The sequence below is a fragment of the Scylla paramamosain genome, chromosome 15 (assembly GCF_035594125.1).
Source record: "Scylla paramamosain isolate STU-SP2022 chromosome 15, ASM3559412v1, whole genome shotgun sequence".
Lineage (NCBI taxonomy): Eukaryota > Metazoa > Arthropoda > Malacostraca > Decapoda > Portunidae > Scylla > Scylla paramamosain.
In genome coordinates, this window is record NC_087165.1 from 9,761,132 (window position 1) to 9,775,444 (window position 14,313).

The 14,313-nt window shown below is 35.9% G+C and overlaps 1 protein-coding gene across 2 annotated transcripts; it reads left to right on the top strand.

Annotated features, from left to right (window-relative positions):
* Positions 1 to 886: 886 nt before the first annotated feature.
* On the top strand, positions 887 to 11,660 carry LOC135107393 (uncharacterized). 2 transcript variants are annotated; one of them, XR_010271757.1, is made up of 6 exons: positions 887 to 3,021; positions 6,114 to 6,465; positions 7,200 to 7,313; positions 7,576 to 7,753; positions 9,085 to 9,280; positions 11,402 to 11,660. XR_010271757.1 is itself a non-coding variant. In XM_064017208.1 (5 exons), exons 2-5 carry the CDS (start codon positions 6,346 to 6,348, stop codon positions 11,464 to 11,466), a joined length of 477 nt encoding a protein of 158 aa, XP_063873278.1. In that variant the 5' UTR covers positions 887 to 3,021; positions 6,114 to 6,345; the 3' UTR covers positions 11,467 to 11,660. The 2 variants fall into 2 exon arrangements, 1 of the variants encoding a protein (XP_063873278.1); XM_064017208.1 differs by lacking the exon at positions 9,085 to 9,280.
* The last annotated feature ends 2,653 nt before the right edge of the window (positions 11,661 to 14,313 follow it).

The window sequence follows — 14,313 nt, forward strand, 5'->3', positions numbered from 1 at the left end:
CTTTGAAAGACTAGATAAATGTATGGATGGGGAAAGAGGCAGGCATGTCTCATACAAGGACTGCAACATGTAGGCCTGATGGCTTCCTGCACCAACTCTTGTGTTTTGATGTCTGCCACATCACAACACTACACCATCTACCTTACCAGACAAATAGAAAACCACCAAATATTTATTGACTTCCTCTCTCACCCTGAAAACTGAAAAACACCCAAAATATTCATCTACCATTACTTTGAGAGAGAGAGAGAAAGAGAGAGAGAGAAAGAGAGAGAGTAATTTTCTTTAATTTTGGCAGATAATTAGGACAGGAGAATGAAAGAGAGTAGCAGAAGAAGAAGAAGTAAAGCAGCTGCTCAAGAAAGAGAGAGAGAGCATCATTTCAACTTTTTTTCATATAACTAGAAAAAAGATTGCATTGTTACTATTACTTGTACTACTATTATTATTACTATTGCTCCTTCTATTGCTACCACCAATAGTAAAAATAAGAAATAATTCATTGGTATTATTATTATTCCCTCATACCCTGACAAATCTTTGTTCCTTCCTTCCTTTTATCTTTTTCCCCTATCATTCTTTATATATATATATATATATATATATATATATATATATATATATATATATATATATATATATATATATATATATATATATATATATATATATATATATATATATATATATATATATATATATATATATATATATATATATATATATATATATATATATATATATATATATATATGGGCCTTGTCAGACCCCAATTTTGAATAATCTTGAATTTTTATTTTTTTTATTACTTTTCTTCTGTTCTCTTAGTTACTGCTACTTTTTTTTTTTTTTCAGAATGCACCACCATTAATTTATGTTCATTCCGCCATTTCTTTTTATTTATTACTATTTCTATTTTATTTTTCCTCGCTCAGCCTAATCTGTCCCCCTCTCCCCCTCCAAACTCCAATCCTGACATTACCAAGCCGCACTGAGAGCATCGGGGGCGTTGTGTGGACTGCGTCGGGGAAAGTGACCATGGCTTTTACCACCTTAGAGATATTGGTGTGTGTGTGTGTGTGTCCATCTATCCTAACCTGAGCTAACTTCTCTCACCCACACACATGTAACGTTCCTTTTTATTATTTCTGTGTTTCTTTGAGTCTCCCCAATAATTGTTTTCTTTTGTAGCTTGCGGTGAAGAGGAGGATAATAGCGGTAATTAAAGGTTTAGTGATTATATGAAAAAGTATATTTATAAGGCGTGTATTCGTGGGAGTGATTTAAAAGTCTTGAAACATTTATTATAAATAGTCTTACTTATTTCAACTGTGGTTTTCTCTAATCAGTGGTAATACGAATAATAGGATTACATCATGTTGCGTCAGCCTACCAGTAACTCATAAGGTGTCATTCCCTAGCTTATAAAATATGTTAGTAATTTAGAATTCAATTATTAACTTCAACTAATGTCCAGCCTATATGCTCACCTTGCTAGCCAATTATTCCTGCATTTTTATTTAAACTCACGGTTCAGTAAAATTATTTGTGAAAGAAGAGAGAGAGAGAACTAGCTAAGGTTCCAATAACTTCAGAGGCCTGTGGGTGTTGAGGGAGAGAGCACAGAATGGCGTCTCCCTTCCCTCTGGCAACAGGTGGGTCTCGTAGCTCTGAAATATTTGATTTTTCTTTTATTTAGAAGTGAATATTACTGTGTTCATGTTTATTATTCATGTCTCTAGTGAAGATAATTATAGTGACTGTACGTGTTGACAGAATGGCGTCTCCATTCCCTCTGGCAACAGAATGGCGTCTCCCTTCCCTCTGGCAACAGATAAAATTGCTGGTGTTGGTCCCACGTGGAGACAGGCCACAGAGTCTTGGGAAAGTGTTAGCCATGTAATGTTTCTTTAGTCAAATATAGTCTACTGTGAATGTGTTGTGGGCAATATTATTGCCGTAGAGAAGTGATGGATGAAGGCTGTGACGCTATTTAGGGATATAACGGTGCCCAGAATCAATGGTACTCTTGAGGAGTTATAAAAGTAATTATTTTCTTGTGTATTCGTAGTGTTAAGTAACGGAGTATAAGTGTATATGCCATACCAGAATTTCAAGTGCCTTTTCTTTTTTTTTTCTAGATTAACCACTCGATAAAGTGTCATAGTGGGTCAGTCAACCCAAAGAATCCCATCAGTATTATTCATTTAATTATTTTTGCTATTTTTATATTTTTCGTTCCTCCTAATAAAGCCACACTGTAGGTACTGTGTGATAATTAACCTCTCCCTACCCTCTGGCCATGACGATGAAGGCGAGAACCATTACCAATCAAAAATGTTTTCTTTTTTTCTATTGTGTGTGCGTGCTTCACCTCTTCTCTCTTCCTCTTCTTTTTTCTTCTTCACCGTGAAGATCTTTGCCTCGTCTCATTAGAGCTTTGATCGGACCGGTGAGGAGGAGGGAGGAGGGGGGGGTGGCGTTACACACACAAAGGAAGTTAACAACATTTCTACATTAATAACAGGAGATACACCATTGAAAACCCTGATAATCATCTTTATAGCTTTGAAAAACAGTCGTGAGGAGAGAGAGAGAGAGAGAGAGAGAGAGAGAGAGAGAGTATGAGCATTTCAGTTGAGCCTATTCTGCCCTGGTTTGTGTTTGCTGCGGTGACACGGTGCCGCACTGAGTGAAGATTGCGTTCATAATCACTTATTTGGGGTGGAGTGGGGAAAGGAGAGTCAGGAAGTGAGGATATTTATATTATTTGACATATTATTTGATAACATGTCAACTTGTGTGTGTGTGTGTGTGTGTGCGCGGGGGTGGGTGTTGGATCAGTGACAGGTGGCGCTGCTGGGGAGTTACCACTGCGAGCGGCTGGCTGGCTGCAGTGTTTTGGTCAGCACTGGTCAGTCTTGCCCCACACGCTCTATTAACCAGTGTTTCCGTCTTCCCGACACCTTCTTCCTGCACCAAGCACCGTCAAGCATCACCAGAGAGGCACGAGTACGTAAGGTGAGTCCAGCGGGGCCAGTCTCTCCTCAGTCAGCCTTACTGCCTTCACAACACTCTAATCCTCCCTGTAGTGTCTTGTATTCGTTTATTTAGGATTCATTATTCGTTATTTAGTTTTTTAGGGGTTAATTATTTATATTTAGGTTTTGTTTACGTCTGAGTCTGGAAAGAGTTGGAAATTTATTCAAATATTTAATGTTCGCCAATATGTAAACAAGCCGTCAGCCGTGTTATTAGCCATTATTTGCCTCGTCTCTCACTTATTGTAGGCCTAACATATCACAAGATGGATCCACATGTCTAGCCATCATATCCGCTGGTCAGATATATCCGTCATTGCCTGGTTTTGGTATTATATAGGAATAAATAAGGCAACATGGCCGCCGGCTCCCCCACTGAGGTCGCCGCCGAGGGCCGCTATGATGGACTGGCACCTGTTCCGGCTTGTTGGTTCCAATATTTTTTTTTATTTTTCTGAATTAATTTATTTGGCTTGTATAGTAAGATTTTATGGTTTCTAAAAATATTTCGTTGCTTTTGAAGTGTTTTTCTTGCTTCAGTTAAGTAAATGTGCTGAATTTGGTGTTGTTTTTTATATAAATAAGGGGCAGTTTGTACGGTGAAATTTACCCAGCCTGGTTTTTTGCTTTTTTATTTGAGGCTTTAATGAAGATTTTATTGCTTCAAAAAATCGTTTATGATTTTTAAAGTATGTTGCGTTCCTGTTGAGTTAAGTATGTGGAATTTGAATAGGCTTATTGTCCCGTTGAAAGTGGTGATTTTGTCATTTTTTAGCTTCTTTATTTTTTTATTATAGCTTGTAACTAAGTGTGCATTATTTTAAAAAATAGTTTAGATTTTTTAAAATGTTTTTTTACCAGTGTAAAGTGGAATAGGTGGACTTTTCAGTGTTTTTAATGGTGTCAAAATTTCCAACACTTTTTCCATATTTCACATAATATTTCTTTATAACTACTGAGACTGGAGGTGTTTTGATATTGTGAATATTAATTAAAGTAATTGTCAAGTCAGAATATATAATGCATTCGAGCCTAGCTTCATTTTTTCTATGGGTCAATTTCAAAATGAAGTACGTTACGTACGTATGGCAGCGGGGCGCCGGCACCTCGCCTGTGACGTCATCAAGGATTCGGGACTCCGTCTGCTCCAGTGTCTCCTCAATATTTACCGTAATTTCCAGTGTTTTCCAAATGTTTCCAGCTGTTTCTAAAGTCAGGCGTGTAGATAGTTGTAGTAGAAGGAAGAAAATAAGAGAAATGAAAGAGGAGAAGGAAGAAATAAAAAGAAATGGAGGAGGAGGCAAAACAGGTAAACAATATTTAGTTTAGTTTCCCTTGCTGCGCTGCAGTTCTCTGTAATATTTGGTGTGTTTTGGGTGTTTTACGTGTTCAGGATGTATGTAGGAATGTTGTGGGGTGTTTAGAGTGTGTTTTGGTGGTGTTTAATTGTGTTTTGGGTGTATATTTGCTGTTATCATTGTGTTTTGGGTGAATTTTGGGTGTTTGAAATGTGGTTTAGGATGTTTTTAGTTATATTGTAAGTGGTTTGAGTCGTGTGGGGTGTTTTGAGTATATTGTGGGATGTTTTTGTGTGCTATGGGTGTGTTTGGGGGTATATTGAGGTGTAGTGAGTTAGTTTTGGGTTTATTTTCTGTTTTAAGTGTTTTGGTGAGTTTGGGTGTGTGTGTCGGGTCTTTTGAGGTGTATTTGATTGTGTGCAAGTAGTTTTGGGTCTTTAAGGGTGTGTTTGTGGCGTGTTTGTGGTGTTGAGTGGTGCTTTAAGTGTGTTTTGGATGTTTTGATGTGTTTTGGGTGTGTTTGATGAGTTTTGGGGTGTTGTAGTGTATTTTGGGTGTTTTAAATCTTTTGAGTGTGTTTGGATGAGTTTTAGGTATATTGGGGTGCTTTGAGTGTGTTTTGGATAAATTTAGCATGGTTGGGGTGGGTTATTTGGATGTTTTTAGAAGTTACGGGGTGTTTTGAGTGAATATTCAATATTTGGTTGTGTTTAGGTGAGTGTAGTGGGTATTTTGGGGTGTTGTGATGTGTTTTGGTTGTGTTTTGGATGTTTTGAGTGTATTTTGAGTGTGTTTTGGTAAGTTTTGTTGCATGTAGGGATGTTGAGTGTTATATATATATATATATATATATATATATATATATATATATATATATATATATATATATATATATATATATAATGGGAAGGCAATGAGAAGAGGGACAAAAGAACATGGGATGCACTGCCTGTGTTCATACCGGGATCTGATGTTAGTTCTTGTGAAGGGCCAGAATGCATATTCCTGAAGTCTGGAAGGAGTCGTCTGCCAGCCTGTATGGACACTAGGCTGTAGCTCCAAAACTAACTGTAGGATTCTCTCTAAAATAGTCTCATTAAGATTTTCGCACAAAATTACCCATACATAACTTAATCTAACCTAACCTAACTGCTACAAGAGTAAATGGGCCGAAACATTACCAGACTTCGGGAATATGCCTCCAGAGGGATACGGGTTAAGGTCGCTTCACACACATCAGTGCAAAAATTCATCATTTTGGAATTCGGCAGAAGCATTTACACACGTCCGGCGAAGTACCGTGTTTTGACTGAAGTGATTGTTACGTCTCTGTTCCGTGAAATGGAATATCGTCTTCACTGGTATTTTAAAAATTTTCACGGATGTTGGACGAGTGTTTGAAATAAAATAGAAGAAATTGAAATGGTGATAAATACTCTTTTTAATGATAGGTGTGAAACCACCTTTGAGTGTACTATTCAGATAGTGTACCCATTATCTGCCAATTTCACTGGGACAAAAGCACAATTAGGTGATTGTTAAGAAGATCAACAATAATAATAATAATAATAATAATAATATAATAAAAGGAGTTAAGCCATCTATATAGTTAGCTAGATTGATATTATTATTATTGTTATCATCATTATTACATATCAAGGTATTGTGACATTATTATTAATAATATGTTATTATTATTATTATTATTATTATTATTATTATTATTATTATTGTTATTATTATTGTTATTATTATTATCATTATCATATTTCAGCTATCCAACATCAGAACAGTATATGAATATGGCAAATGCTGTTTTGACATCATTTCCTGCCATCCTGAGAAACAGTGATCTCGAGGAGCATGAAATGCAGCTGCAATGAAAATTGTGCATCCAGTGCAAATTTCAGAATTCAAGAAAGAGGCAGGATTCCTCAGTGACTGAGGTGACGTCAAGGAAAAAGAAGATCCCTTGCATAGCGCCAAAAGAGACTACATGTCCACTGATGTATGGAGTAAAGGCTAACCTTCCACCAAGGCTTCATTCAGAAGATGATGAGTCATTAGAGAGACATAGACAGTGGCTTGCTCTACACTGGATGAAGAAAGATCCCGAGTTAGATAAGGTATGTGATATTTGTACGCTTGATTTATCTTTTTTATATTTCAGAGACTTCTTTACTGGTGTTGTTTAAAAACACCTGCTCTTATGTAAGCAATTTCAATGGTACTGGTGGATAGCCACTGAAAAATGATGCTCGTATATATATATATATATATATATATATATATATATATATATATATATATATATATATATATATATATATATATATATATATATATATATATATATATATATATATATATATATATATATATATATATATATATGCCAATTTCACTGGGACAAAAGCACAATTAGGTGATTGTTAAGAAGATCAACAATAATAATAATAATAATAATAATAATAATAATAATAATAATAATAATATAATAAAAGGATGAAGAAAGATCCCGAGTTAGATAAGGTATGTGATATTTGTACGCTTGATTTATCTTTTTTATATTTCAGAGACTTCTTTACTGGTGTTGTTTAAAAACACCTGCTCTTATGTAAGCAATTTCAATGGTACTGGTGGATAGCCACTGAAAAATGATGCTCGTATATATATATATATATATATATATATATATATATATATATATATATATATATATATATATATATATATATATATATATATATATATATATATATATATATATATATATATATATATATATATGAGGGAGAGAGGGAGGCTGGTGGGACAGTCAGCTTATGAAAACTAATTTTACTTTAATGATTTTCCTCAGGCTGAACGCCTCATGCAGTTGACACTCTCTGAGAGATGCAAAAAAATAATCAATGGGAACATTCTTGTAGCAGAAATCCTGAACTTGTACCCATGGATTCAGACTTTTGATGGTGTAAGTGTGTATATATGTACACTTTATGGATTTTGCTACATATTGTTACAAATTGTCAACTTTATTTGTAGAGCTATAATGTATATAGCTATTTATATTTTATAGTAGGTAATTGATATTTAACTACCGGTACTTCCATTCTCCCTCTCAGGCTCAAAGGCCTCAGTGACGGGAGATAAGCACTCATAACTAAGTACAGTTATTGCAGATGCTCATCTCTGTAACCTTCACTTATAATTATTTGATGCTTATATCTTTACAGATAATCAAGGAGTTCCTGAGATTAGAACCACAAGCGGATGAACCAGACCCAAGAGTAGCAGTTTTGAAAGGGCTGGAGAAATATAGGCTCCCAATAATTGCCATTCTCAAAAAAAGAAAAGCAGTTCCTCTGTATATGGAAACCTTACTTGAACTCTATGACCACGATGAAAGTCAATGTGAGTAATGTCTAGTTCAACTTGTTCATTTCAGTAGCTGGTAGCAATTTAATATATGTATCTTTTCATCATTAGCAATGCATCTTTCACTTTTATAAGCCTAGTATTCATGAAACTATGCTGCATGGAAAAACCAAACATTGTATTAAGCATGACCTATCTAACTGTAATGCTTGCACCAATTTCTATAAAGGTACTCATTTAATTGTTAAATTCCTGCTCTTCTATCAAATTTTTGGCTGAGTGCTATGGCTAAATAATTGTTTGCAGCATAAGTGATGTTAAAGATTTTAATAGGTGTAAAGCATCTCTCTCTCTCTCTCTTTCTCTCTCTCTCTCTCTCTCGTAAGGAAAGACATTATTTCTAGTGTAAATACACCCAATAGGCTGTCCAATTTGAAATTTAGAATGTAAATATTATCAATCTTTTTAGAAATGTTAGCTGCATCCTCTTCCCTTGCAGTCCAATAAGACAGGTCACTAATTCGCGTGGAGATAGAATTCTTGGAGTCACCTTTGCCGGCGCTAGCGCAAGTGCAAACAGTCTGATAAAGGTTTGTTCCATGGTTGTGGTGAAGTTCAGGACTTCTCACACTGTTTTAGTGGATATGATGAGAAGAATCAGGGGTTCGGAACATCAGTGCGTTATGTCGGGGCATGTAGGTTCGGCTGGGATTTTCTTTCTTTCTTTCTTTTTTTTTTTTTTTATCAGTACTCATCATATTCTTATGAGGACTTGCTAGACAAAGCATTATTGCATTATGATATTACCCAAATAGTGTCTCAAGTAAAAAACATAACCGCATACTCGTACAAAAGATTTGCTGCTGTGACACAAAGCACAAAAATCATTAGTATACTGATCGTTCTGAGCATTCAATCAAAATGCTTGTCATTCATATAATGAGTAGAACCATCGAGGAGCTTTATTTTTGTTAATTCTTATGTGATAAAGCAATAATTACAGGAGACTTTTAAAAGATTGGTACTCAAATTAGTGGACTGTCCTATTGGATGTGACCATATCTTCACTTTTTCCTTACACAGTTAATTTTCTTTTGTTTATTTGATTTACTTATTATCATATTTATTTATATATTTATTTATTTGCACCAGATGCTTGCTTAGTTATATTGGGGTTACTTCACCTTCTTGGAGAAAGGAAAGATTCCATTTTTACTAAGGTTAAATTTCAGTACCTTTGATTTTAGAGTGGTGTGTATATATTGAAATTTCTGAATATATTATCACCTTAAGATATACATCTACATATAAATTTTATTTTAATGTCAAAATGTTATTAATGTTTACACTATTATTTCTTCCTTAAGGTACCAGAAGAAGAACTAAGAACAGGGCAGTCTAGTGTGTATTTGATGGTGCACCTGTAGCTGAACCAACATGTATTTCTATGGCTGTAGTCTCATTGGTAGCAGGGCTTTGTGTTTAATATTGAACACCCAAAAAATTGTGAACATTTCCTCCGTTTCACAACATCCCATCTCTTAGGTATCAAGTATGACAAAGGTAACACTTCAAAAAGAAGATCTCTACTTGTAAAACTCAATGAAGTAAAGACAGAATTGAGCTACAAAAATGCGTAAATCTGCTTCCAAATATATTCAACTCCACACATAATGCCTCTCTCTCTCTCTCTCTCTCTCTCTCTCTCTCTCTCTCTCTCTCTCTCTCTCTCTCTCTCTCTCTCTCTCTCTCTCTCTCTCTCTCTCTCTCTCTCTCTCTCTCTCTCTCTCTCTCTCTCTCTCTGTCACATATACACACACACACACACACACACACACACACACACACACACACACACACAGTAGTCAATTACTAGTTAAAGATTAAACAGTGAAATAAATACATAACATTGTTAATAAGTTTTCTAAAAGGAAAAGGAAATACTTGTACTTCCCCTTCCCCCACCCAGTATTCATGAAATCTTACTGAATTGTTATCTTGTGTTATATATATATATATATATATATATATATATATATATATATATATATATATATATATATATATATATATATATATATATATATATATATATATATATATATATATATATATATATATCACTCTCTCTCTCTCTCTCTCTCTCTCCTCTCTCTCTCTCTCTCTCTCTCTCTCTCTCTCTCTCTCTCTCTCTCTCTCTCTCTCTCTCTCTCTCTCTCTCTCTCTCTCTCTCTCTCTCTCTGTCTGTCTCCAAATTGGGAAGTATTCTTCATGTACCATATGATGCATATATATATATATATATATATATATATATATATATATATATATATATATATATATATATATATATATATATATATATATATATATATATATATATTTTTTTTTTAAGCATTTTTTACCTTTTTTTTTTTTATTTCTCTATGTTATTGCAAGTGATACGTGAAGCTTCTTTATTACTGTTCTGAGCATTTCTGTAGATTTGTTTAGTTAGTATATCCCATAGAAATACTCATTTTCTTTTTTTGTGTGGCTTTAAAGGATTAATGGTGACATATGGATATGATCTGGGTTAAAAGCTTGTACAAATAAGGTTAAATGTCTATTTTTGCACTGGTTGTTTCCCTAAGTTTCTTAAAAGTACTGTGATATAATGATTAGCAATGGAGCAGTGTGTGTGAGAATTTGTGTGTTATTTACACCTTTTCTGGTAAATTTTTTGTGGGAAAGATGTTATTCGAAAATGTGTTCTTAACACACACGAACTCACTCACACTGGTGTCAGAAACTTTGAGTGTCAGGAGTGTGAGAAAAGATTTACCCTGAAAAGTAAGCTTAATAGACACATGCTAACCCGCCACTGGTGTGAGAAAGTCTGAGTGTCAAGAGTGGGGGGAAAAATTTGCCCACAAAGGTGATGTAAACAATCACATGCTCACCGCTAGTAAGACACTTCGAGTGTCAGGAGTGTGGAGATTTGCCAAGAACGGTCATCTTGATACACATATCCAGTCTCCCTTGGTACTTTGTGAGATTTGTGATGCTTTCTTACTGGATTTTCATACCAGTGTTGGTGGAAAAGAATACAAGAATCCCATTCAGTGTAAATGTCTGTCTTTTTTACTCTGTCTAACTGCTTTTTCTGTCCCTCCTCCTCCTGCCATTATTGATCCTAGGTATTTGAACTCTCTTGTCTGCTTCAATCTTATGCCATCCTCTGATGTTACATTTATTTCCTCATAACCTTCTCCGTTGCTTACCGTTACCTCTGTCTTTTGTGTGCTCACTTTCATTCCCTTTCTCTCCAGGTTGCCTTTCCATAACAAATATCTCTCCTGTAACTCTTCCTCCGTATCCGCAATGATGACTAGGTCGTCGGCGAACAGCAACTCCCACAAGTCCTCATTGTCTCTCACATCCAGTTATTGTGTCCAACACTATGAGAAAGAGATAAGGACTCAAAGCTGATCCCTGATGGGGTCCTACTTCAACTGGGAAGGATTCTGTTTCCCCATACCTTGTCTGCACTGTTGTTTTTGCTCCCTCATACAACATTTTCACTAGTCTTATCTTTTCTGGCACTCTTCTCTTTCTCAAACTCCAGTACATTACTTTCCCAGGCACCCTGTCATACACCTGCAAGTCCACAAAATGCCAATACACTTTTCTGTTTCCTTCTAGATATTTTTCCTGTATCTGAGTTGGGCAAGCCAGCCCAGCTCAGTGCCGGTCACAAGCCCGGATAAATGGGGAGTGTTGCTGACAGGTCTAGTCAACCGAGCGTCAAAAACAAGACCAAACATAAATAATGAACCTTAGGAATACCTGTATACTGGTAATTTTTATGTATAGCAGGGATGGACTATTATCTTGTCTGTTAAATTTAGAAACACCATTGTAGAGATTGAATGCTCCAATAAAGTGTTCAGTGCAAATTTAACAGTGGTATGATATACAGTACAGTAGTGTATAGTGTATAATTTAATTAATAAATTAGTATGGAAGGGAAACCCGACAATCAGGGTGCAGTCTCCAGCAAGTGTTTTCATCCAGACTTGTGTGGATGTACTCAGCTCTCTTGAATCAAAGGACATGTCAAAGTGTCTCTGGATGCTATGAATTTGCTTGGGAAGACACTCAGAATCCATTTGAGAGGGCCCAGTCAGAAATGGACCATGGCCTTAGCTTGAAGAAGCAGCAGACACAGACCAGGTAATTGCCTCAAGACTATGAAGAACTTTTATAACTAATGCCTTAAGTGTCAGGCCTGCTATTTACTTTACTTCATTTGAGGCAAAAATGAAAATGATGTAGATAACCTGGTATGGGAGATGATGATGACATGAACTATGCTTCCTTGCCTTACTAATGCAATATGTACCAATTTACTTGCATTGTGATTTACTTAAGCCAGATAGCATTTACTCATTAAATATGTCAAATTTTAAGTATTATATAGTTCATGGTTGTTTTCAAGTAGTTACAGTTATGCATGCAGTATATAAAATTATGACGGGTGGTTTCACATAGTTAAGAGTCATAAATGAACTTGCCCACAGGATATAAAGATGGAGAGAAATAGACCCATCACCTACACTCAGCATATTCCAGTGATTATTTGACTTTACATAAATAACACACTGAATATAGATAAATGCATCTGAGGTTCTCTTTCACTCTCTGCTAGTAAAACTGTGATCAGCAAACAAGCTTGCTATTACTGCCTACCCTCCTCTATTCTCCCAGCCTTACACTAACATTTCCAACTTTGCATTAATCTCTCTCATGCCATCCATAACATAAAACATTGAGTCACCATAGAATCATCACTCACTGGCCTCACTTTGCTCCAATAACAAAACCCTCACTGCAATAATTCATCCTAAGTAACATGTTTTCACCCTAAGCAGCTCTTACCCTAACCACACCCTAGCTTCCTCTCCTGCCCCCGCATCATCTTATCTTGGAAATTTTCACCCTGTGCATACCAAACTAACACATATTCACCTTAACAGTATTTCACCCTTATTAATTCCCTCATCCCAACCCAACCCTCTCTCAACCTACCTCCCCCTCATAGGCTGCTGACAGGGTGCTATAACAACATCCTACCCCTGTGGTTTGTGCAGGTGCTGGTGGTGGAGGAAAAGGATGACAATGCCCACCGTATCACAATCCCTGATCACCACACCCCTGTCATGTCTGTCACCTTAATACATACTGTAACCTTCATGTTGTCATTCATCAAGAGAGAGAGAGAGGGACCGAGGAGGAAGAGAGAAAGAGACTTTGAACAAGCAAGAAGAAAAAAGAGAATTTTGTAAATGAAAAGAAGGAAAAAGGAAGAATATAAGAGAGATAGTTTTGTGTACTGCTACTACTACTACTACTACTAATACTACTAATAATATGACTCCAAATGTCAGTGGGGAGTCAATAGGAGCTTTGAAAGACTAGATAAATGTATGGATGGGGAAAGAGGCAGGCATGTCTCATACAAGGACTGCAACATGTAGGCCTGATGGCTTCCTGCACCAACTCTTGTGTTTTGATGTCTGCCACATCACAACACTACACCATCTACCTTACCAGACAAATAGAAAACCACCAAATATTTATTGACTTCCTCTCTCACCCTGAAAACTGAAAAACACCCAAAATATTCATCTACCATTACTTTGAGAGAGAGAGAGAGAGAGAGAGAGAGAGAGAGAGAGAGAGAGAGAGAGTAATTTTCTTTAATTTTGGCAAATAATTAGGACAGGAGAATGAAAGAGAGTAGCAGAAGATGAAGTAAAGCAGCTGCTCAAGAAAGAGAGAGAGAGCATCATTTCAACTTTTTTTCATATAACTAGAAAAAAGATTGCATTGTTACTATTACTTGTGTTGAACTCTGAGCCATCCTTGCTAGCAATGTGTATTAGGCGAGTAGGACAGGGAATAAAACGTGCGAGTCCTAAGACAGCTGGAGCAGAACTAAAGTGTACCACACCTGCTATTTATTTCATTGGCTTCGACACAGATTAAAAATACACAGTGTGAAACCCCAAAACCCCGAACATCTGAGTAACTCAATTGAACCCCGAATAAACCCACCAACGTATCATTATGTTTCGGACCCAACACCCCCACTGAAACTAATGATGGGTATATACAATACAACACACATTAAATCAATACACACTCCTGTTTTAACTATCTACACACCCATAATAACTTTACTGAAATCACAAAGCTTTACTTTAGGTACAGGTTTAGTGAACATATCAGCAATATTTTGATCAGCAATATTTTGATCAGATGGTACATAGTTAGATGAGAAGTAGTTGGATTAGTCATATTCTGAGACAATTTAGTTACAATAAAGCACAAATCAGGTCTAGTACATGTCATTACATAGATCAGACTTCCAACTAATCCTCTATACATATTGATATCAGCCAGTTTTGATTCACTAGAACTAATACATACTTTGTTCACATCCATGTTACAAGGAGTATAGGCAGGTTTACAATGTTTTACTCTTTCTGACCGCCTTAAACACACACTGTCCTCTGTTTGGTTACCAACTTCTGGGCTAGCTTCAGTGTCAG

What these genes read in the sequence shown, in the direction of transcription:
- LOC135107393 (XM_064017208.1), top strand. Translation starts at nt 6,346, where the DNA reads ATGTATGGAGTAAAGGCTAACCTTCCACCAAGGCTTCATTCAGAAGAT. An exon ending in AAGATCCCGAGTTAGATAAG is followed by an intron (nt 6,466 to 7,199) that starts GTATGTGATATT and finishes GATTTTCCTCAG; the next exon opens with GCTGAACGCCTCATGCAGTT. An exon ending in GGATTCAGACTTTTGATGGT is followed by an intron (nt 7,314 to 7,575) that starts GTAAGTGTGTAT and finishes ATATCTTTACAG; the next exon opens with ATAATCAAGGAGTTCCTGAG.